Source organism: Ceratotherium simum, chromosome 34 (assembly GCF_057802395.1).
Source record: "Ceratotherium simum simum isolate JZ-2026a chromosome 34, ASM5780239v1, whole genome shotgun sequence".
Lineage (NCBI taxonomy): Eukaryota > Metazoa > Chordata > Mammalia > Perissodactyla > Rhinocerotidae > Ceratotherium > Ceratotherium simum.
Genome location: NC_141933.1, coordinates 23,289,936 through 23,313,321, shown reverse-complemented (window position 1 = coordinate 23,313,321; position 23,386 = coordinate 23,289,936). Strand labels below are relative to the sequence as shown.

At 49.2% G+C, this 23,386-nt stretch overlaps 1 protein-coding gene across 5 annotated transcripts in view; it reads left to right on the top strand.

Moving 5' to 3' along the window:
• Positions 1 to 4,368, top strand: part of EXT2 (exostosin glycosyltransferase 2) — a 136,439-nt gene extending 132,071 nt beyond the window's left edge. For all 5 annotated transcript variants that reach the window (XM_087423096.1, XM_087423095.1, XM_087423093.1 and 2 more), the window contains one exon: positions 3,606 to 4,368. In XM_087423096.1, the coding sequence (XP_087279222.1) occupies positions 3,606 to 3,744 (139 nt within the window). In that variant the 3' untranslated portion in view covers positions 3,745 to 4,368. The remainder of the gene's footprint in view (positions 1 to 3,605) is intronic.
• The last annotated feature ends 19,018 nt before the right edge of the window (positions 4,369 to 23,386 follow it).

Sequence of the window (23,386 nt, the reverse complement as noted above, 5' to 3'; positions counted from 1 at the left end):
GGTCTTTGAGTTAGATGGCCATTGGTGGCTTTGAAAAAATAATGTCATAGCGTGATGGGGCTCAAGGGCTACAGAGTGTGAGTTGGTGGTGAGGAAGTACAGTTACCGAGTGGAGACGACCCTTTTGAGAAATTTGATAGGGAACAGAAGGAAATCAATCTTGAAATCAGTTAGGAACTGGGAGCAAAACTATTTGGATTAAAGATTGAGTCACTAAATTATTGAGTAAGGCATTTGGATTGGGAGGGAGGAAGACATGATTTAAGCCATCTTGGGCAGACCAAGAGATGGAGTTACAACTGTAGAATTGTTCATTTGTTTTATTTTTTTTTAATAGTTCCCTTTGCAGAATACACATTTTGCACAAAACAGTGAAAGGAATTAACCACTTTGCAAATTATGACCTTGTGTTGGGTTTTGCGGTTCAGTAAGCTTATTTATTCTCATATTTGGGGTCTGGGACCAGAAATCTCAGCTCTGGGAGAGCAGCTTTACTACTCAGCATCCATTTCCAGGATCTGCTGTTAGTTCTTTAAGAACCGGAAGAATTTGTAACTGTTCATTTTGACCAATAGCTTCAGGGTCAAGGCAATACAGCAGACAGACAGTGTTGATTTTAGAAAAAGAACATTGTATTTTGATTCAGGCCAATCTTTGTTCAGATTATGAATTTGCCACTTATTAGCTGTCTGACTTAAGGAAATTGACTTACCTTATCCTAAACTTTAATCTTTTCATTTCCTAAAATAGGTATATTAATATCTATCAAATTACAGTGTGTATTCATGGGTTCAACAAATATTTATTGAGTGTCTTTGTACCAAACTCTGTGTTATATGCTGGGGATGAATGAAGTAATATTACACAAGAGCCTGTAGTACGGTGCCTGGCAGCAAGTGTCCTTGCCAGTTTCCCCAGCATTAGTCCTGTCCTTGTTACTTCAGGTAATTGTACGTGTTTGAAAGGAAAACAGAAAACCGTTAGTCCTTTCTTCCCTGGACCCTTCCAGCGCTTCAGAGATAAACATTGGCAGTTCTTAGCCTGTTTGTACTTGATGAGAAAACCAACCCAGGGGAACAGTTACTGACAGGGGAGCTGGACCCCTGACACAGCTCATGTGGGCCACTAGCAACCAGCCCAACTCATCATCTGCCCTCGCCTGTTCCCCAGCCGGGATCCCCTGCGTGACGAGAAGGTAGGAAACACTGTCGGTACCCGGCGGGGGAGTTGAGGACCTTTCCCGGCCAGAGTGGGCCAGCCGCTTCTCCAGTGCAGGCTGTGTGGAGAGAAAGGAGTGTTCACAGACCTGGGTTAGCCGGGGCAGCTGTCAACAAGTGAGGCTGGCCTGAGCCCCAGTGGCCTCTTGCCTGTGGCCCGGCCCTCTTGGCACACCTAGTTACAGAGGAGACATTGTCCTCAGTCCTCTCCAGAGGGCCGTGGAGCCACCGTCCTCTGCCAAGAACCATGATTCTTCTTTAATACACTACCTGTGCTGGGCACGGCCAGGCTCTGCTGCCAGAGTCGAGAGGTGTAATGACTGGAAACTAGCAGAATCTGTACATGTTTACAGGCAGGACGACTGTAAGAGTAAGAACCTCAGAGAGATTTGTCTGCCACTGCCTTGACCCCGTGTTTGAGGGGAGGGACGCTGTTGTCCTCTGCTGGCTCCTTGCCATTTTGTTGTTTTGTCCCCAGTCTCCCCTCACTCTGGAGCCTAGGACTGTCACCTCCTGAGTCTCAGAACAATGCCGGCAGGAGGGATCTCAGTGCCCTGCGGGTCGTGGTAGAGTGTGAAGGGAAGAGCAAAGGCTCTACTGCCAGGGCCAGCCTGGGTTTGAGACCCGGCTCCCCCGCTTTCCAGCCCTGGGTCCCTGGTTGAGTCCCTTAACCTCTCCCAGCCTTAATTTCTCCACCCATAACCGGAACCTACTGTAAACCAACCCTTGGGCCTATAGAGGAGGATACTGAAGGAATCGATGAGATCATGTATGTCACTTATCCATCACGTGTTAGGTGCTCAACAGTTGTTAATTTCCAGCCCCTCCCCTTGGACCCTAGAATTATGCTAATACATAAATTTATATCGTCTCATAATTAAGACTTTAGCCTCAGGAGCCAGAATGCCTGAGTTTGGCTCTGCCTCTTACCAGCTATTTGACCTCTGGACATGGTACTTAGCCTCTCTGTGCCTCAGTCTTCCTGGTATAAAATGGGAACGATAGCAGGACCTCCCCCATAGGCTTGTCGTGAGGGTGAAGCAGGTTAGGATACGTGTCAAGCACTTTAACACAGCCTGGAACATGTAAGAAATATTAGTTGTCGTTGATTTGTGGTGGTGGATGGACATGATGACGTTAGTAGCTAGTAGAGCTCAAAATGAAATAGTAACACATTTTTTTAGAAACATAATGACCAAGAGAATTGATAATGACCGACTTCTTTATTAATTGGTTTCTTCCTAAAGCTCGAAGGACTCGAATAAAAACTTGATTAAGATAATTTGAAACAAGATTTACAGTGTCTCTGAGGACAGAAGAGCCTTCTTCGGGTCTGTGTCTTGAAATTCAGCCCCTTGAGGTACACGGGTCTGCCTCTGACTGGTTTGTTCTCATCTAGGCGCTCAGGTGCCGTGGGCCTGACTGAGGAGAGAGTGTTGACCTTTCTGAAATCCATCCTTGGGGTCCCCCTAACTTCAAAAGCGCTTTTTGCGGGCTTGTTTTCCCCCTCTGGTCTGATGCTGAAGCGTCCTCATTACCCAGCTGTCACACTCGGTTGGCCTGATTGACCGGAACCATTTCCCGCCAACAGGCCTGACCCGCTCACCTCTGAGGAGCTTGCTCACCGGGCTGGGGGGTGGGATGGAGGTCAGGAAACCAGCCCTTCCTCTACCCCAGCAGTGCTGGGCTGTCCCCTCACTGGGCTGGTTGTTGCTGCTGGTTCTGACACGGGAGTGGCTGGAACAATGAAAGCTGCCCTGTGTGAACTTCAGCTTTCATAGAAGAGCTGGCGGAAGTTGACTGATAATTCCCAGAGACTGCCTCTCACAGGCCCTCAGTAAATGTCGGTGGAATGAAGAAAGTGTTTCTTGTTTGACGTTGAGGTCCGTGCCCCGTTACCTTCTTGCTCCGTGTGTTGGATCCTCCCTCCTGCCTTGTAAACTTCAGTGAGCTGGAGCTCAGATCCGAGTGGCTTTTTCCTGTCCGCCCTTTGCCTGCTCTCTGGCTGGCGGAGATGGGGTTAAGAACTGTTGGCAGCTAATCCACCTTGGTTTGAGGCCTGCTTGTACTGCGCTGGAAGAATGACTGGAATTTGAGGGGGAGGGGAGAAAACGTTCTGACCTCCGCAGGCCCGTGGCCTCCGAACAGCGTCCCCTGTTCGCTTTCTCCACTGAACTCATAGTTAAAGGACCCCGATCGCTTCCTAATCCACAGCCTCCCCGCCTTTGTAAGAACCTGGGAGCGGGCTGGGCATGCCTGGATTTCTTTTGTTGGTGTTGAGTATTATGTATTTTGCTCTCATCTCTCAGCCTCTTCAACATTTTCTCTTTTCCCCACCCCATCCCTCTCATCTGCTCAACTGCCCTCCCCACTCCCCAAACCCCACAGGTCTGAGTGCATCAACAAGTTTGCTTCCGTCTTTGGGACAATGCCTCTTAAGGTGGTGGAGCACCGAGCTGACCCTGTCCTGTACAAAGACGACTTTCCCGAGAAGCTGAAGAGCTTCCCCAACATCGGCAGCTTATGAAGCACGCCATCGATGAAGGCCGGAATGTTAAGCTGCGACAGAGGAAGAGAACACGGTGTCCCCAGCGCTCTGATATCAGGGCGGCAGATTTTAGAGCGGAAGATTGACCTACTGGATCTTGGCACCTAACCTGCTTTCTCAGGAACAGCAGGAACCTAGAGAGAATATCTAAGCACCTTGAGCTGTGCCTCCTCTGTTCCAGTGTTTCTCATGATCTCCACTGGGTTCTTTGTGAAAATGCCAAAGGGAAGCCTTTGTGGCATGCTCCCGGTTTAAATCCAGCTCAGGTCCAATATAACAATCTGAAAGGCAACTTCCGTGACTGTAAGACTGCTGAGAAGAGAAACCCACCAGCCCATTTAAGATGTGGGGACTCGTGTAAAAGGGACCCATATCTCACTTGGGTTATTTCATATCAGCGAGTTCTTTGGAGGAAACGCCATGCCCAGAATTTGGTGCAAAATCCGAACGTCTTTGCGGGACTTGATAGGTGCCTTTGGACCTGGGGCCCTGGACTCGTGCAGGGGAAGAGCACCGACTGCTGAGTTGGGGTCTGTGAGTTCCATGAACTAGTCCTCTTCGGTTTGGCTTTTTGATATGATTAAAATTATTTTTATTCCTTTTTCTGCTATGTCTTACACACTGATTATTGGTAGTCCAAGGAGCTGTCTTTCTTCTTTTGTGTCTTTAATGCCATCTTCTGGCTTTAACTCCAGTCTCCTGCCCGTGTCTGAGAAGGTCTCTGGTGCATGTGCCGTGAGCAGAGGAAGATCCCCAAACTGTAAACATTCTGAGAGAAGATGTCTCCCCAAACCTCCTAAGGAATCTGTCTGCTTTCTGATTAGATCCAATCTTTTATAGGTGTTCTTGGGGAAAGACAGAGGGCCCCTAGGAGCCTCACTCTTGAGTCGCTCTAGCGAGTACCATGTTGTAAAAGTTGGGGGGGCTGTGCCCCCACCCCAACGGGATGCCAGAATTCCCCCATTCTTTTGGTATAAACTTCACGTTAACCAGGCAGGTTCTGGCGAATGTTAAATGCCGCTAGAACACTGCTTTGCAAGACTTGCCGGTATATTTAAATCGTTAAATTTCAGCGTTTTGTAATACTGCACATGTGTGAATTATACCTCTGTAAGCCCAGTTGATGAACAAATCTACTCTGGCAAATGTTAGATGTTATGGATTCAAAACAGATTTATCTGGCTCTAATATTAAGATTAGCCACAGTTTGGGCTTTAGCCATAACATATGTCCCCAGAACACAAAATACATAACAATTTGCTTGGAGTATGGATATAATTACTGAAACCCTGCGGTGTGCCAGTTGAAGTCACTAATACACCACCCATTGTTCTGTTGAGTGATGTGAAGGTGAGCAGTGTCTGTGCTGTAGTTCTTCAACTTGTGGTTTTAACAAGAGTCACTTTAAATGTGTCCCCACAGACTTTGAGACATCAGAGAAAAATTCTGAAAGTAGCGAAATTGAAAGTGGAAATCATGCGAGTTTCATCTTCTTTCATATTAAGGGGTAATAGACTCATGGTCTCATTGGTGGAAGGGACGAGAGACGCTCTCCTCCGGTCCATTCGCTTTGCAGAGGCAGACCCTGGAGCTGTGACTGTTCAGCGTAGCACAGCTGCGGGCACGGGCGCTTGGCACAGACTCCTGATTTGGGTGAGTACGTGCCAGCCAGTAGCGGGTATGGGAAGGCCTTAGGTCTCATCTTCGTGATACTAGAGATGGTATGATAGAAACCAAGAGAAAGGGGTTTCTCTTGTCACCCAGCCGCCAGCAGCTGACACCAGCAGTGAGTACCTCTCGCTTTTCTAGGGGTTCTCCAGCTTGTTTTCCAAGATGTAAAGGAGGTGGAGGTGGAGGGCCTAACATTTAAATCCCTGCGCGAAGCCAAGCACTGTGCTAACGTGTCTGTGTGTTATGTCACCCTCAGTATTCTTCAGCACTCAGCCTCGCCACTCCCAATATTTCTGCCCTTCATCACATCACCGAATCCACTGCCTTAGTGGCTGGTTTCGAATCCAGTTCTCTCTCTCAAAGGGTAAATTTTTTCTTTTCTTCTTACCCTCGTTAGCCGTTTGGTTTTGGAAGAGGAATGCTTCAGTCTGAGATCACTGGGAGCCCTGAGGGCTGGTTAGTGTGCCTTTGTCACCCTCTTAGGGATCATTGGGCTTTTAAGGGCGGTTAAAACACCATTTAAAGTCCCTCACTACCCCCAGAAATATGGGGGTTAGACCTTGTAACAGCATAAAGAGCTTATATTATAGGGTGAGTATTACATGCTAGGCACTTGAAACAAGCCTCGATGGTTCTAGCCTATGAACAGACTGGTGGTGCAGGTCACAGGGAGGAATTCAGGACAGGAATATAGCAAGTGATCCTGATTCATGGATTCACAGGGGCTAGGGACTCCACCCCTTCTAGTGTATTTCTGAGCCGCTCACCCGCAGGCCTCGCCCATAAGCTTGATTCGGGATCCTCTGCCCTGGGGATGCCATAGAGCCCGGTTTCAGAAGCCGAACAATAATGCTAATTAAAATGTCATGTTCTGGCCTACAGCAGCCAACAGCTGGTTTTAGATGAAGAAATCTTTTTTAAGAAACTGCATCCTACTGGCCTGTACAGGAGATGGACCTGAGCTGCTCCTGGCCTAATCGTGTGCCCTGACTCACTGCCCTTTGCCCCAGGGACGTAACTGAGGTGGGCCTGCCAAGGTTGGAAACACTTTTCTGCGGGTTAACGTTAGATAGCTGTTAATATTCTTATCTCTTGTGTTTTACCAAGCCTCACACACGTTTAGGCAAAAACCTCCTTTTCTGAGAAAATTAAAAACGAAAATATCAACTTTTCTCAGAATCTCCAATTCTTTCCTGCGTAGATGCTGTGCTATACTGTCTCCCCTTCTTTTTTTTTTTTTTTTTTTTGCTCAGGAAGATTGTTCTTGAGTGCTCTGTCACCAGTCTTCCTCTTTTTGCTGTTGGAAGATTGTCCCTGAGCTGGTAACATCTGTGCCCATCTTCTTCCATTTTGTATGTGGGACGCCACCACAGCACGGCTTGATGAGCCGTGTGTAGGTCCGCGCCCGGGTTCCAAACCCGTGAGCCCCAGGCTGCTGAAGCGGAGTGCACGAGCTTAATCACTGCACCACTGGGCCGGCCCGTCTCCTCTTCTTACTCGGTCTCATGAAGTTCAACACTCGGACTCTTCTGGCTTCCCCACCAAAGCCTTTTGCTCTTCCAACCGTACTTCCAACTTGTGGTTTTCAGGGGTGAGTTTCTCTGCTGCCTTTGGAAAAAGTGACCATCATGCTGGCCTCTGCGGACCAGGACTGGGAGCTGGAGGAGGCCGGCTGCCTCTTTGCTCTGATTCGCTGAAGGAGCTGCGGCTAACTGTGATTCCCGATTCTTCCTGGGAGAGTGGTCTCTGCCTGGAGTATGCTTACCACTGAAAGAGAGCAGGTTTCTAGCCACAAGTTCTAAAGATGTGATTGCTGGGTTAAAATCCAAGACCCTGTGATGGTAGAATTAAGAAGTAGATGAAGCAGACTGGGCCGGGCAGTGGTTCAGTTCTGGGGAAGCTCTTCCTGGCTCTGCAATCAGAAGACCCCGTGGGAACCCAGCAGAGAGGGGAAAGGTTTAGGGTGTCGGAGCTTTCCCATCAGCCACCCTTCCTGAGCCTCGTGGGTTTCCTTTGCTTTGGGGACAGTAGCTTCTTTTTTGGGTAGGATGCTTTTTCCATTTCTCTTGGCTCGGGTCGTCTTCTGTTGCAGCAGAAGCAGCCACAGCAGGCTGCTCCCCATGCAGCCCTGGCACGGAGAGGCAGAGACAGAGAATGCTAAGCTGGCCCAGGCCTCTTCCAGCCGCTTCCTGAGGAGTGGTGCTGGCAGGAGTGCTAACCATGTTGGCAGGCAGCTGCCATCCAGGAAGACTTTGGAAGCAGCTGGAGCTTTCCACTGCAGGGCCTGGCAGGCGTCTGAAACCTGTGGGGCCTGCCTGCTCACCTCACCCCGCGCTCTGCTCCGGGCCCTGGGGCTGCTGTCTGAGGCCAGTGTTCCACATGCACCATTTTCTAGTTCTGAGTGAAAGCAGACAGCTTTGGGCCCCACTATGCCCACCACGCGTGGCCTGACCATCTGAACAGGCTCAGCTGAGCGTCTCCTGGGGGGAAGGTTGGCAGGCAGGACTCACTCTCAGTTTTAAGGTTTTCCCCTCTCTTTAGGGTGGGAGCGTTCTGAGCTCAGCCACAACCTCTCTGCCACCTCCATTAAATGGCCTCTCAGGGCTCCGCAGCCTCAGGCCTTGTGACTTCCAGGTTCCCAGGGAGGGGGTTGGGTCTGTACAGGCCACTCTGTGCCAGGGCTTATTAATGTCAGGCTCACCCTTGCTGACGACACAGGGGAGATGACTGGGGAGAGTTTGGCATCTCTCCCAACTTTCCAGGCCTCTTTTTTTCCAAGAACGAGTTGAGTGACCATCATGTGTGTCTGGCATTTCATTTCCTCAAATTTACCACCTTTTCAGGGCAGAGCATTTTCCTTTCTTCTCCCAACTGGTTGGGCCCCTGGTTGCATTTCTTCCCAGTCCCCCTGAAGGGTACAGAGCTGTCAGGGAGAAGACAAAGAAAGGGGAAGATGCCTGGTGGCTCTCAGGTACCAGGCAGCTGTGTCTGCTAGAAGTTTCCTCAGCAAGGCGCCATCTTGCCTACAACCTCTCAGGAGCTGCACGTGAGAGCTGCTGACAGCCCAGGGACTGGAACCCGTGTGTCTTAGACCCAAGCCATCAGCCAGTCCACGCCACTGTATAGAGCCTTCCCTTCAGAATATGTCTATTTGGGCTTTTATTTATAGCTGCCAGTGTATATCATTAGCTACTACACCCAAGGCTGACCTCAATGAATGTCTGGTTTTCTGGTCATCACAGCAGAAGAACCACCAACTAGTTACTGAACCAAGTGAAGTAAGAGCGATTATTCAGTCATTCTGTTTTGTTTTTATTGTTCATTCATTCATCAAAATATACTCTGCGAGCCCTGTGCTAGGTCCAGGAGATGGAGAGTCGAGTAGGACGCTGTCCTGTCTCACGAAGCTCTAGTTCTAGCGGGAGTTCTAGAGCTCTGTCAGATGGTGTGAGCCGGCAGGGGCCTAGGACTACACACATACGTTTTAGTCCCAACTGTGAATGAGGATTCCATTAACACCCTCTTCTCTGGTGGCTGGAGGATGCAAGGATTTCTTATTTCATCTTCTCATAGCCCCTTCCCTTGAGTTGTGCCCTGGCCCGTCCTTGGTCTGGAACGAGTCTACTCCTACACCTTGGTTTCCTCAACCAGAAATCGAAGATAGCAAGAGCACTTGGAGGCAGGCTGGCGAGCTGGGGTGATGTATGGGATCTCTTCCCCGTCTCTTAACTGGGGCCTTTCCTGATTGTACCTGGTGATGCTGGCAGCCAGCCCTCCACCAGCCCCTCTTTCTGCTCACCCTGTTACCAGAGAGCTTGGGGGTCTGGATCCTATCTGGCCCTGTCAGGGTGGATTACCGAAGGAGCGGTTCTTTTGCCCCAGTCCCTTTCCTGTGCTATAAATAAGCCCCATGTTTATTTTCCTATGTTATTGAAATGAGCACTTGGGATTTGGGCCTCTTGACGAGTCCGGAGAGCGTCCATCCGGTGCCTGGTGAGGGCCCTGCATGGCTGGCTGCTGTCTGAAGCTATTTGGAGTCCTCTCCCTGTGTTTTGGAAGTGGCTTAATTTCACTAGTAACGGCTGTAAGCGGCTCCATATCTGCTGATTTTCAGGTTTCAGCTTTCTGCCAGCCTCACTGCCTGCTTAGAAGTAAAGTTGTGTTTCTCATTAAGGGGATAACAACCACAATTGAGGTAATTAACGAAAATTGTGCATTGGTGGCAGCAGCTCCTATAGGATTTCCAACAGTCTTTCTCTAGTAGATCCTGCGGGGCTTATCTTCATCTCCTCCCTTCTGCGTACCCTGCACTCAATCTCTGTCCTTGTTTTCTGGCTAGAGTCCCAATAATTTCTGAACAGCCTTGTTCTTGTCACCAGTGTGGTTTGATGTATTGACAACTTGGCCAAATGAGGGTTCCATTAACTCTATCTTCTCCAATGCATGGAAGATGTAAAGATTTTTTTTCTTATGGCACCTTCCAGTTGCCAGTTGTACCTCGGCTCTTCTTGAGAATTTATCAGGATGAATACCCATTGATAACAGATTGATGCTCCTTTAGTCCCATGGCTGCATCTTCTCAATGGAGAGGGTGACCTGGGACAATATTGGGATAAAAGGAAACATCTGGCAGCCCAGTGCAGTGTATTGTGTGCTCTGTGGAAGTCTGGAAATTAGGAACTGTTCCAAGTTAGGACTTCATAAGGAGTGATTTCTGCCTCCTTCAGGCTTTGACAACACATCAGAAGTATCCAGTGAGACTATGAGCAAGACACAGCATTGTCCATCAGAACTTGGGCTAAAGATCATTATCTACTTCTCAGATGGATGAGCCTGGGATGTCACTCAGTAGAGATATCTTTTTGTGGACACAACCGGAACCTGAAATCTATTAATGAAGAGAATTGCATCTAACAACCAGATTTAATTCACTTTCAGAGAAGGGACTGGGAGAAAGTAAATTTCCACTCATGTTTTTTTTGTCTGTTGACTCCTAAGGATTCTTTTCCCTTAAAAAAAAAAAATAAAAAGCCTGATGTGATGGATTCATTCAATCAATAAATATTTATTGAGCACTTATTATGTACCAGATACTGTTCCCAGTGTGAGGATGCTGCACTGAACAACACAAAGTGCCTACTCTCATCAAGTTCACATTCTAAGAAGGAAGACAGCCAAACAAATAAATGAATATGATTCCAAATGGTAATAAATGCTATGAAGAAAATAAAGCAGAGTAAGAGGAAATAGGGACTTGGGCGTGAAGAGCTATTTCAGATGGGTTGGTCAGAAGTGACGTTTAAGCGCAGATATAAATGTTGAGAAGGAGTGAGCCATGAGGATACTGGGCAGAGGGAGGAGCTAGCATAAAGGCCCTGACGCAGGAACAAGCTCAGCTTGCTTTAAGAACAGCAAGACCTCCTGTGTGACTGCAGTGTATTGAGTGTGGAGAGCATGGTAGAGATGATGCCAAAAGTAGGCCAGGGCCAAATTGAGTTAGGATCACATAGGCCAAAAGGATTCTAGATTTGTATCGTAAGTGTGCTGGGAAGATACCAGAAGGTTTTAGGTAGAAGACATCTGAATGGTATTCTTGTTTAAAGATCATTGTGGAGAATGGGCTGTAGGGAGCAAGAATGAAAGGAGGGAAATCCAGAGGCCATTTTAGGGAGCCCAAGTGAGAGATGGTGGTGGCTTGGTTAGACTAGGCTGATAGCAGCAGCAGTACTGAGAAGTTATATTGGGAGTAGAAGCTATTGGATTTACTGATGAATGTAGGAGATGAAAATAGAGGATTCACAGCTAATTCCTAGGTTTTTGTCCTGAGTTACTGAGTGATACCATTAACTGAAATGTGGCAGACTGGCAGGGGTGAGGGCAGTGTTAAGAGGGAAAATCAAGAGCTCTACTATAGACATGCTAAGTTTGAGGTGTCTATTGGACATCTAAGGGGTAGTGTCATTTAAGCAGTTAGATATCTAGAGCCCAGGGGAAAAGTTAAGACGGAAAATACAGATGGAATTTAAAATCAGAGGACTAGATGAGATTACCTGGAGAGTCAGTATAGATAGAGAAGAGAAAAGGACTGGGGCCTGATTACTGGGCCCACTCTAACATTTACAGTTAGAGAAGAAAAGGAAGAACCAGAAAGGGAGACTGAAGAGTTGACTGTGAGTTAGAAGGAAAACCAGGAAGATATCTGTAAGATAGACTGTGATAAATTAAAGATGCACATTGTAAACCCTAGAGCAATCACCAAAAACATTTTAAAAAGAGGCATAGCTAAAAAGCCAATACTGGAGATGGGATACCAGAAAAATATTCAATCAGAAAAAGAGCAGCAGCCAGCCCTGATGGCCTAGTGGTTAAAGTTCCACACTTTCCGCTTCAGCAGCCCGGGTTTGTTTCCAGGTCACACAACCACACCACCCACCTGTCAGTTGCTGTGCTGTGGCAGTGGCTCACAGAGAAGAACTGGAAGGACTTGTAACTGGGATATACAATCATACTTGGGGCTTTGGGGAGAAGGAAAAAAAAAAAAACACAGGAAAAGAAAAAAGTAAACAAAGAACAAATGGGACAAATAAAAAAAACAAGAGAGTAAACTTAAACCCAAACATATCAACAATTACATTAAGTGTAAATGGTCTAAACATTCTAATTAAAGCACAGAGATTAGCGTTCTGAATTAAACAGGAAGACCAATATACTATCTACAAGGAAAATACTATAAAATGCAGTTTAAAAAGTAAAAGAGTAGAAAAAGATATATTAGATAAACATGAAGCATAAGAAAGTGGGAGTGGTTACATCAATAAAGGGCAAAATAAACTTCAAGGACTATTACCAGGGAGAATGAGGAATATTTCATAATGATAAAGAAGTCATTCAAGAACACAGGACAGGTAATCCTAAATATGTAGGCATTGAATAACAGTGCTGCAAAATACATAAAGCAAAAACTAACAACCGCAAGTGAAATATAAAATCTACAATTATATTTGGATGTTTCAACACTCCTCTCTTAGTAAATGATAGAACAAGTTGATAGAAAAATCAGAAAGATATAGATGACCCAAATAACACTACCATTCACCTTGGCTTAATTGATGGTTATAGAACACCCACCAACAACTGAACACACGTTCTTCTCAAGTGCACTTGCAACATTCACCACAAATGTGTGGCACCATAAAATAAGTCTCAATAATTTTAGAGGAAATGAAAACATAAAAAGTATGTTCTCTGTTCACAACGAAATAAAATTAGAAAGCAATAACAGATATCTGGGGAAATCCCCAGTAGTTGGAAATTAAATAACATATTTCTAAATAATGCATGGGTTTATAAAGACCAATGCAATTAGAAAATATTTTGGGCTGAAAATGAAAGCAATGTACCTAAATGTGTGGAGTGGAGTACTTGGAGATCTGTAGCTTGAAGTGCTTATATTAGAAAAGACGAAAGAACTAAAATCAATGATCTAAGCTTCTACTTTAAGAAACTTGAAAAAGAAGAGCAAATTAAATCCAAAGTAAGTAGAAGAAAGAAAGAATAAAGAGTGGAAATAAACGAAATAGAAAATGAACAAACAATGGAGAGAAATCAATTAAACAAAAACTGGTTCTTTGAAAAGATCAATAACTGCTCTAGACTGTTAAAGGAAAAAAAAGAGATAAGACGTAAATTAACCAATATCAGGAATCAAAGGAGGGACATTGGTTCAGATTCTAAAAATATTAAAAGGAAATACATATGAACAACTTGACAGCAAAAAATTTTACAACACAGATGAAATGGACATAACCCTTGAAAGACACAAATTGACAGAATTACCTCAAGGAGAAATAGAAAATTTGAATAGCCCTGAATCCATTAAAGCATTCAAATCCATAATTTATAACTTCCCGCAAAGAAAAATCTGAGTCCACATAGTTTTACTGGCAAATTCCATCAAACGAGAAATAATATCTATCTTATACAAGCTCTTTTCAGAAAAGAGAAGAGGAAGAAATATGTCCCAACTCATTTTATGTGGCCATTACTACCCTGATACCAAAACCAGACAGAAACATTACAAGAAAACTACAGACCAATAGCCCTACTGAACATAGATACAAAATCCTTAAAAAAATACTGGCAAATCGAATCCATCAATATACAAAAAAGATGATACAATGTGACTAAAGAATACAAAGTTGGTCTAGCATTCAAAAATCCATGTAATTTACAATATTAGTAGAATAAAGGAGAAATCCACACAATTATCTCAATAGATAAAGGCGTCTGACAAAATTCTACACACATTCATCATTTAAAAAATCCACAGAAGACATATATCCACACAGAGTTGTTCACAAATGTTCATAGAAGCTTTATTCATAATAGCCAAAAACTGGAAACAACTCAAATGTTCAACAACAGTTAAATGGGTAGACAAATTGTGGTATGTCCATACAATGGAGAACAACTAGGCAAAAAATAAAAATAAGGAACGACTGAGACACACAACGTGGATGAATTTCCAAAATAAGTGAGCAAAAGAAGCCAGATACAAAAGAATGCACACTTATAGATGTACTCTTTCATATGTAAGTATAGTCCACGTCTAGGAGGTTTGACAACAGGCAGAACTAGTCTGGAGTGACAGAGAGTAGATCACTGGTTGCCTGGGGCTGGGGGTTGACTGGGAGGAGACACAAGGGAAGTTTGGGAGTGAGGGGGAGCTTCTGTGTTTTGACTGTGGTGATGGTTACACGTGTATGTGTATCTGTCCACACTCTTCCAACTGCACACTTGAAATCAGTGCGTTTTATGTTATGTAAATTATACCTCAATAAAGATGATTATCTTGTGGTTACCAGGGGAAGGGGGTTGGGAGGTGGGCACAAGGGGTGAGGGGGCACAATTATATGGTGACTGACAAATAATAATGTACAACTGGAATCTCACAATGTTATAAACTATTATGACATCAATAAAAAAAAAAGATGATTATCTTTTAAATGGTAGTTAAAAGCAGTCCTCTTGCACAGTTCCTTGGTTTTGTCGTGAACCGGTGTCCCTCTGCTTCCTTGACGTGGATGTTTGCCTAGGCCCTCAGGATCCAGGCTGCCTCCAGTTCTCTTGCCTCAATTTAGTGTCTTCTGTCCTGTTCTTGATGTGGAATGTGGACTTGCCAGCCATCCAGCTGACATTTATTAAATGCTTGCTATCATACTGCACCAGGTGCTACAGATAAATAGGTGAAGACGACACCATTTCCACCTTCGAGGGGCTTAGAAGTGAATTAATAAGGGCAGTAGAGAAGTCACTGACAGTGCTATCTACCGTATGAGACACTGCGCGATTAAGGGTGAATCGCATATCTTTCCTGTGAGGAGGAGTGTGTGGTCACTTCTGACTCAGTGAAGAGGTGGCACTGATAGGTGGAGATGGGGGTAAGGTGGATAGGGGTGTGTTGGGAGTTTGGAAGGGCACTTGGACCTGAGGGGCGTGAAAGGAAACAAGAGATGGGAAAGTGTAATGGGTGTCTGGTTTGCAGGAGCGCTGAGTCCAGGTTGGGGAGTTACAAAAGATGAGGCCGAGTAGGAGTTTAGGGCTGAACAAAAGAGCTTAAATGTCCATCTGTAGGCCATGTGAGGGTTCCTTAGATGAGTGTTCAGGTCAGGAATGTGATTGGAGCTGGTCTTTGGCATTGTCATGGCATCAGTGTTGATGACAGAGTGGAGCAGGGAGGGACCAGGAATGGGGTGTAACCACTTAGCAGTAGCCTAGGTAGTGGACCCATTTGGGAACTGAGTGGGACCTGCTGAGACCCTTCCGGATGTGGGGACGAGAAGAGCAGCCACTTGTCCATTAATGTGCCTTCCCCTCACCCTTATGACACATACCAGCCACTTTGCATGCTATAGACTGAACTGTGTGCCCCCACAAAATTCATATATTGAAGCCCTAACCCCCAGTGAGACTGTATTTGGAGATATGGCCTATAAGGAGGTAATAAAGGTTAAGTGAGGTCATAAGGATGGGGTCTTAATTAGATAGAACTGGTGTCTCTCTAAGGAAAGGAAGAGACTCCGGAGCTCGCTCTCTTTCTTCATGGGCACAGAGAAAAGGGCATGTGAGGACACAATGAGAAGGCGACCGTCTGCAAGCCTGGAAGAGAGCCCTCACTAGAAACGGACTCTGCCAGCACCTTGCTCATGGACGTCTAGCCTCCAGAACTGTGAGAAAATAAATCTGTTATAGAAGCCACCATGTGCGTGCTATTTTGTTATGGCAGCCCAAGCAGATTAATATGCTGCTCACCACCAGATCCCTCACCAAGCCCCTTCCCAATCCCATAAATGCGATAGCAGGGTTCCCAGTGCTTCATAGCAGGGGGACACCCTTTGTGAAACAGTACCCCGGGCTTAGGCAACCTGCGCTTAGCCACTTGGATGGAAGTCAACCCCCACGGCCCTTCCCAACCACCAGAGTACGTGAATCATCCTGTCTGTACAGCTCGTCACGATTTTCAAATGTTTGAACTCTTTTGGACTTCACGGCCACCTTGTGAGATAAGCAGGCAAGAGCTGGTTATCCCATTTTGCAGATGAAAAAATCGAAAAATCAGAGAATTTTAGTGGCTTGTCTAAAATAACCGAGCTAATACATTGCCAAGTCAGTTCTTAAAGCCAGGTCCCTGTGTCTCACTTCACCTCATGGCCTCCTGGCCAGCGCTTTTCCGTGCTCTCGTCTGAACAGAGCTTTCTGTCCAAACCTGTCTTGGAGAGGAGACGTGGGCTGCCTTTGTGTTTCATCCTTCCTCAAGCTGTTATCCCCTTCCCTTGTCGTCCCAACACACGCGCATGCACACATGCACTCACTTATTTCTTTCTCCATGCTGTAGCTTGGCCTTAATGCCGTAACAACAGGGAGCGCCTGTCTTTCCCGCAGAGCCTGGAGATTACAGAGATACATTGTGGGTAGAGGACAGAGAAGGGATGGGGAGGGGGCTTGTGATGTAACCAAAAGAAATCCCAGGAGGGGTGGCAAGAACCCCGTAGCCTCCGCGCATCTGAACCTGCCCTGACTGGGGTTCTGGGGGGATCTCACACAGGCCCCACAGTGGGTTTGCTCCCAACTAGTCAAAGCAACACCTTAACACATGGTGAGCACATGGTCATAGACTGAAGCTCCTTCCGGAAGTTTGCCCTTCCTCAAGCATTTTGGTCTGTGTTGAGCTAAAAAGAAAAAAAATCTGTTTGGAATCACAGAATTCCTGGGAAAATGTCAGCTCTCACACCCCGTTGTCTCTGGAGCTGGCATGCATCCTTTGACTTCTGAGCTCATAGACAGTTTGCAGGAAGCCCTATTTTGGGGAATGGGCTGTTTGTGGAGGGCCTATTGTTGCTTAGCTGCTGAGTGTGCAAGTCTGGGCGTGTGTAAGGAGAGGACCACCACTAAGTCTGCACCACCCCACTCCACACCGGCCAAGCTGAGGATTTCTGCTGATACGCGGGCCAGCCAGCTCATGGCGCCCTGAGGTTGGCAGTATTTCTTATAGCAAGACCTGGGACAGTGGGATTGGTGAGAAACGGAAGGCAAGAGCAATTTCTGCTGGGGTCGCACCAGAGCAGGAAATAAGCTATCTGCAGACTGCACCTGAGGCTGGCTGGAGGTGTGGAGGGTTCAGGGGCATGAGGATTGTCCAAGGATGACTTGGGGAGAAAGTGGGGTTTGAGCCCAAGGCTACATGGAAAAGGTCTAAGATGAGTACTCTTGAACACAAGACCTCTCAGGCCATCTCGAGGCGCCGGCCTTGTGCTGGCCCAACCCCAGGAACACTAAAGGGGTCAGGCTTCCTGTCCTGGCCTTGGCTCGTCACAGATGCACATAACCCCTGGAGGAACAGGGTAGGCAGGGTCCACAGCCAAGCAAAGACTCTGGGTTCACTCCATGCTGATCTCTAGTGGCCTGGGCGAGCTCTGGCTCTCTCTAACATGAACCCCTGAGTCTTCTCTGACTTTCCTCTTCCCACCCTGAGCCCAAACAGAGCATCTCTTCATTCCCACCTTTTCTTTCACTCACTCAGTGACTCAACGTATGTATTTTCTGAGGCATTCAGATGTGACCAGGACCATCCTGTCTCTTCTGGGAGCGTTTTAGGCTTGTGGGCAGTCAGGCAGATAAATAGGTAACTTACACAGTGCTATGTGCTGAAGTAGTAGTACAAACAGTTCCAAGGAGCACAGAAGGGGCAAGAACTGACCTCGGGGTGGAAGTTGGGGTGGGGGTGTGGAGTTAGGAAAGAGCGTCACAGAGGACGTTGCCATTTAGAGGAAGCCTTCGAGAATGAACACGAGTTCTCCCGGTGGTGGGGTCTGCGGAGAGGGTACAGGCTTCTAAGCAGAAGGAGGGCAAGTCCAGTAATGCGGCCAAGGGAAGGTCCCCAGATGGTCCTGGTGGCCAGACAGGGAAGGGCTGAGCCACAGTCAATATTCGAGGAAGCCCTGCTGGCCCGGTCCTCCCAGAGGACCGTGCCTACTGGGAGGCACGGGTCCCAGGGATGGGTTACCTGGGTCACCAGGGAGGCCTGAACGACCCTACTGAGCCACCCTCCCCTTCGGCAGCAGCACCCATATGCACTCCGGGTATTGGGGTTGCTCAGCTCCTGCAGACAAAAGCCGGGGCGTGAGGCAGACAGCACCCAGGCACCAGGCATTGCCCTCTCCCCACTTCGGGTCCTGCCCTGGGACTTGGCAGCGATTTGAGGTGACGAGTCTACGTGCTGCCGTGATGCTGAGCCCTACGAGATGACAGGGGCATTTTTTAAAACAAGTTCCCAGCCCAGGCCAACCTAAAACCCCGCTGGGTCTAGACGCAATGTGACCTCTCTCCACAGGCACCCAATCTGAGAGGTGGCTCCAAGGAAGCAAGGGTCAATAGTTGGAAAGAGGATGAAAAGGAGTTCCTATCAGGTCATAGCTGAGAGCCAGAGGGAGATGTCTTTCTCTCGGGAATAACTGTGGTCCTTTGTGTCACTATGTCACTATGCCATGTCAGCTCACAAGGCCCCTGCCTGTGTACTAACTATCCATTTTCTCCTCCCCCCACGTTGGTAAACTCAGCAGGGACAGGGCTTGTTCCCCTCCAGATGTGCGAGCAGAGCGTCAGGTTGTCTGGTGAACAGATGACTCCCCTCTCCGCACAGGGGTCCCTGGGGGCTAACTGCCTCGTCCTTGAGTCACCTTTGTGCTGGGAAGCAAGGGAGCAGCCATCCTGCAGCAGAACCTGGGCCCCTCCCTGCTGCATAATTTGTTTTTAGAGCTTGGGTTTAAAAATCATCTGGCCGTCCCTCCTGCGCGTTCCCTCAGCCACTAAGTACAGAGCCAAGGCCGGACCTGCGTCTCCTGGAGGCCTGTCCTGCGCTCCCTGCCAAGCAGCCAGGCCTCCACGCCCTGGACTTCCGTGCCCCGGCTCTCCGCCTGCTTTCAGAGCAGCTCCTGGAGACACAGAGCGGCCCTCAGTGACATCGAGGAGCTGAAGGAGGGGCTGTGCTGAGCACACCAGAGATGCAGGGTGCCGAAGGAGCTGTTGCTGTGACCCTGAGCAGTGGACTCTGGGGTCCCTCCCCGCTTCTCGCTCTCCACAGCCTGCCTGCCATGCAGGCAGGTCCTCGGGGATGAAGGGGGAGGGGCATCCCAGCCCCTCGCAGGCCACGCACCCCCTCTTTGTGCAGGGGCCTTGGCTGGCCACCTGTTGTTAATCTAGCCCTGGTAATCCATTCTGTACTGTGTCAGCAGTTCAAAAGGGCACTGTTAGTATTTTTTGCCGACTTCAATTAACGTGAGATTTCAGAGGCCCCTCTGATCACATTTCATCTGTCACAAGTCAGGAACAAAACAGACAGGGTCCAGTTGAGAGGAGGAAGGAGAAGGAGTTTATTGCAAACAACAACCAGACAGACAGTTTGGACCACGCCCAGCGAGGGGTGCTCTGGGAGCGTCCAGCTGCTTCTGCTCTCCATTTGGCCCCACGCCTGGGCCCCTAGGTCCCCTTCTCATCAATACGCCCCCCTCCCCAAAAAGATGTAAGTGCAATAACTTACTTTCAAAGGCAAGAACGTTTTCTTTTAATACTTTGCTATAATGTAGTTACATGGTGGTATAGGCAGTAAAACTTGACGGAACCGACCTCAATTTTTTTTATACATTTTTCTGAATTTTTAATGTATTTTTAATATATATTTTTAATATTCCACCCCAGGCCATTAAGCTAAAGGAAAAGTTGCGTTTATACAGGGTTAAAATATCTTACAATGAGAACAGTCTACTGGTTGAGGTTCGTGTTCCTTCTGGCACTCAGCTGTCTGTTCAACCACTGCACACCCAAACGGATTATTAGACTCTGAAAACTGTCCTTCAAAATCAGTAGTATAAAGATCTAGCTCTATGTACGTAAGTGAGTGGGGGAGGGAGAGGGCAAGATTAGGTCACGTCGTGTTCACTGGAATAGCTTTCCTGCCGACAGCATCCTTAAGGAAGTGTCTGTGTGACTTCGAGAAGCAGGGTTTTGCTGTCTTCTCATTTTTCTCTTTTATGGTCATGGATTATTATCCTGGGAGCCAGTTTGCCAGCCATCCTCCCCCAGCTGGACCAGTTTGCCTTGGCACCTGAGAGTCAGGGCCACCAAGGAGACCAGAAGGCCCAGAGTGTCTTGCAAGATGGTCTCCCCACAACCCAGCCCTGAGTGAGAATGGCGGCTGCGAAGGGAGACCATGGGTTTTCATGGGAAAGCTCCTCTTGTCCACCCAGCCGAAATGAGGGCAGAGGGGACACGGGGGCTGGGCCCAGTGCGGCCACAGCAATGTGTGCTGGGGACCCACCTCCCGGTGCTGCCCCCCACCCCCTTGCAGTGTCTTTGAGCTAACCTGGCCTCCGTGCTTTCCCAAAGCTGGAGGCATGGTGGTGAGAGCCGAGGATCAAGTATAGCTGAAAGGATTCAAGGAAACTAACAAAGCCCGTGTCCTCCAAGTGCCACTGAAGGCTTGGAGACCAGCCTCTCCGGGCGCCCCCAGAGCCCCCTCCTCCCATGCCCCGGGAGTAGTGATGGCACCTGAGGGTGGTTAGCAGCACCTTAGTGTCAAGCCTTGGCCTCCGAGACTTATTCCCGGCAGGGATCAGAGGCTCTCAGTGTTGATCTGCCAGCTACCCATCTCTCCAGTTTTGCATCCCCATCTCTGCTGAGATCTTAGGCAAAGAGCCAAGGGCCATCTCACCTCCCTTAGCTCATTCACTTAGCTCCTCTCCACCTGCCTTCAGGACACCTCGCTCCTGAGGAAGCCAGCCGGCCCGGAGAGTCCCCCAGGCTTGCTTTGTCATCACAGGAGCTGCTGCGGGGACGGGGGACGGGGACGTCTCCCGCCCTAGAAGGCAGAGGCCTGGGCCTAGCCACCTGACTGGGAAGGAACCAGAGGGAAGGCTGGGGAGAGGAAGGAGCTCCATCAGAGAGCTGAGGGGCTGAGTGAGCATGTCCTGGCTTCTCCACTGGGGGCCGGGGGTCTTCTCATCTCCACTGTGAAGGGATTGGACCCACTAGAGGGTTGCTGATCCCTCCCAGCTGGGTGATTTGTGATTCTCAGAGTGTTAGGCAGGCCCAAGGGTCTGGGACGGGGCGAGGACAGGCCTGGGGGTGGGCAGCTCCCTGTGGGGAGATGAACAGGGACCTTCTGCGCTGACATTTTAATTGTAAAAACTTGGCTGTGTTGGTGGGATGGGCAGCCAGAGCCACACAACCTTCTTCTATTAGAGGCCTTTTCTTCTCATGCTTCTTGGTTGAAATTTGCCTGATTTAAGTCTAGCCCAGCCAGAAAGCAGACACAGAGGAATTGAGCTCCAGGAGTCCCTTCCAGAAGAATCCACTTAGAGCTCCCTCTCCTCTAGCTCCTCCTCTGGGGCTCTCCGAGTTCTCTTGCTCTTTGTACCAATTCTCTCCAGGTAAGAACATGCCTATGGTGAAAGTCCCTCTCGTGTCCTTCCCCAGCCACTAGAGCATCGATGGAGGAAACGGGGACTGTTCCCAGCCTTAAGCAGTTTCTTCCTTTCCCTTCCTAGATTTTGGGGAGTCAGAGTTATCCCAGCAAACCTCAGAACTGGAAAAGGTTTCGGAAGAGCCATTCCAAGATCCTCCAACACATGAAACACTTAAAGCCAAGCCTTCAAGAACACTTAATTCAATGCCCAAGACCCTTTTCACTTCTAGAAGATGAATTTTAGCGTGACGTTTCACAGAGAGGTCCGACTCTTATTGAGAGAGGCCACAGCCAGATCCCTCCCCAGTCTGGCTTCCGGAGCAGATGAGAACACAAGGCAGAGGTGGAGGCCACGATGCCCTCTAAACCTTGAGCAGCTCAAGGGGAGGATCCCACTCTTCTCCGCCCAACCAAGAGGCTGCCCTGCGTCCAGGCCCCTGGCCTGGTGGACCTGGCCCTCCTCACTGACAGGATCAAGGTCAAAGGAAAAAAAGGCAAGGACTTCTCCCCAGGGGCTGCCTGCTGGAGAGACCTCCCAGGGCTCTGAAAGGCCGCCTCGGAGGACGGGTACCATGTGCCACAAGCTTAGGTGACTGCTGGGACCCGGCACCAAAGCCCAAGCTGCAGGGCTCAAGTCAGCAGACGTGCAGCCCCCATGGACACAGGCCCCTTCCTGCAGGCAGGGAAACTTCCAGAGGGCGTCCTGCCCCCACACCTGGAACAGGGCCAGTGACCCAGAGGAGCTCAGCCCCCTGAGCCCTTCCAGAGGCCAGAGACAGATTCCCCCGGGGAAGAAGTGTCAGGGTAGTAACGCGGAGCCCCCACCCGCATGGAAGGCTCTGGGCAGGTACGCGCTGTCCCGGAGACAGCTGAGGAGGGGAAGGGCCGACCTGCCCGCCTGGAGGCCCAGTGTGACACACGTCCTCTAGCAAATCCTGCATGCTGCTCTCGACCCTCTGCCACCGTGACCCCAGGCCCTAGCTTGTATGTCCAAGGTGTAAGTCCTTCCACGCCAGGACACTGCTCAGCAGCCCCAGCGAGTGACCAGGATGGGGTGGGGGAAGGGACAGCAGCTCCAGATCCTCCCGGAGGGGCCCGGCTGGATAGAGAACAAAGCTGCCCAGACCCGTCCCCGTAGCCGTCATCCTGCCCGGAGAGCGGAAGCATGAGCACGACCCCCTGCCCCCACCCGACCCCTCCCTGCAGCCCTTTCTCTCTCTAGAAGCTTTTCTTCTTCTGGCACCGTGGGTACCATGGCTGGTCTGCGTCCGCCCCCTGCAGCGTTCACCCAGATCCAGAGTCTCCGGGGGTGCGAGGGAGTGGGAACACGTCCCCTGGGGACCATCCGTCCTCCTAGATGCCAGCACTGCTGGATGACAGCAGGATGGTGCTCCAGCTCCTGTCCTCCTCTGCCCACTCCTTCCGGTGTGTCCAGCACAGGGGACAGCCAGGATGAGGACTCCTTGCCAAACAGGGTGAGGGCGAGGCGGCGCCTTGGGTCCAGGAGGTCGGATTCCGTGGGCTTTTGGGAACAGGAGACGAGAGGGCAGTGGGCCGACTGCAGGGCAGCCTGTTCCTCAGACACAGCCATGGGCCTGGTGACCAGGGACTGCACGGAACAGGGGAGGACGGACGCGACCGCACTGTCGCTGCTGGGTCCGGACGGGGTCTAGACGACTCAACGGTCAAACCGGGCAGGGTGCAGGAGCGGAGTGGGGAGAGGGGGTCTTCAGCTTATAATGGATGCGAAGCTGCAAAACTCGGCCACCTGGCTTCCTCCAGTGCCTCTGGCCAGGCGCAGGGGTCCCGGCCTCAGCGCCAGGGCGGGGCAGGTCTGCTGCCGCCCCCTCCCTGCAGTGCGTGGGGCCTCAGACTCGGCGCGGCTGAAAGTGCTGAGGGTCAGGCCCCCGGCCCAGGCCAGGGTCCCGAGAG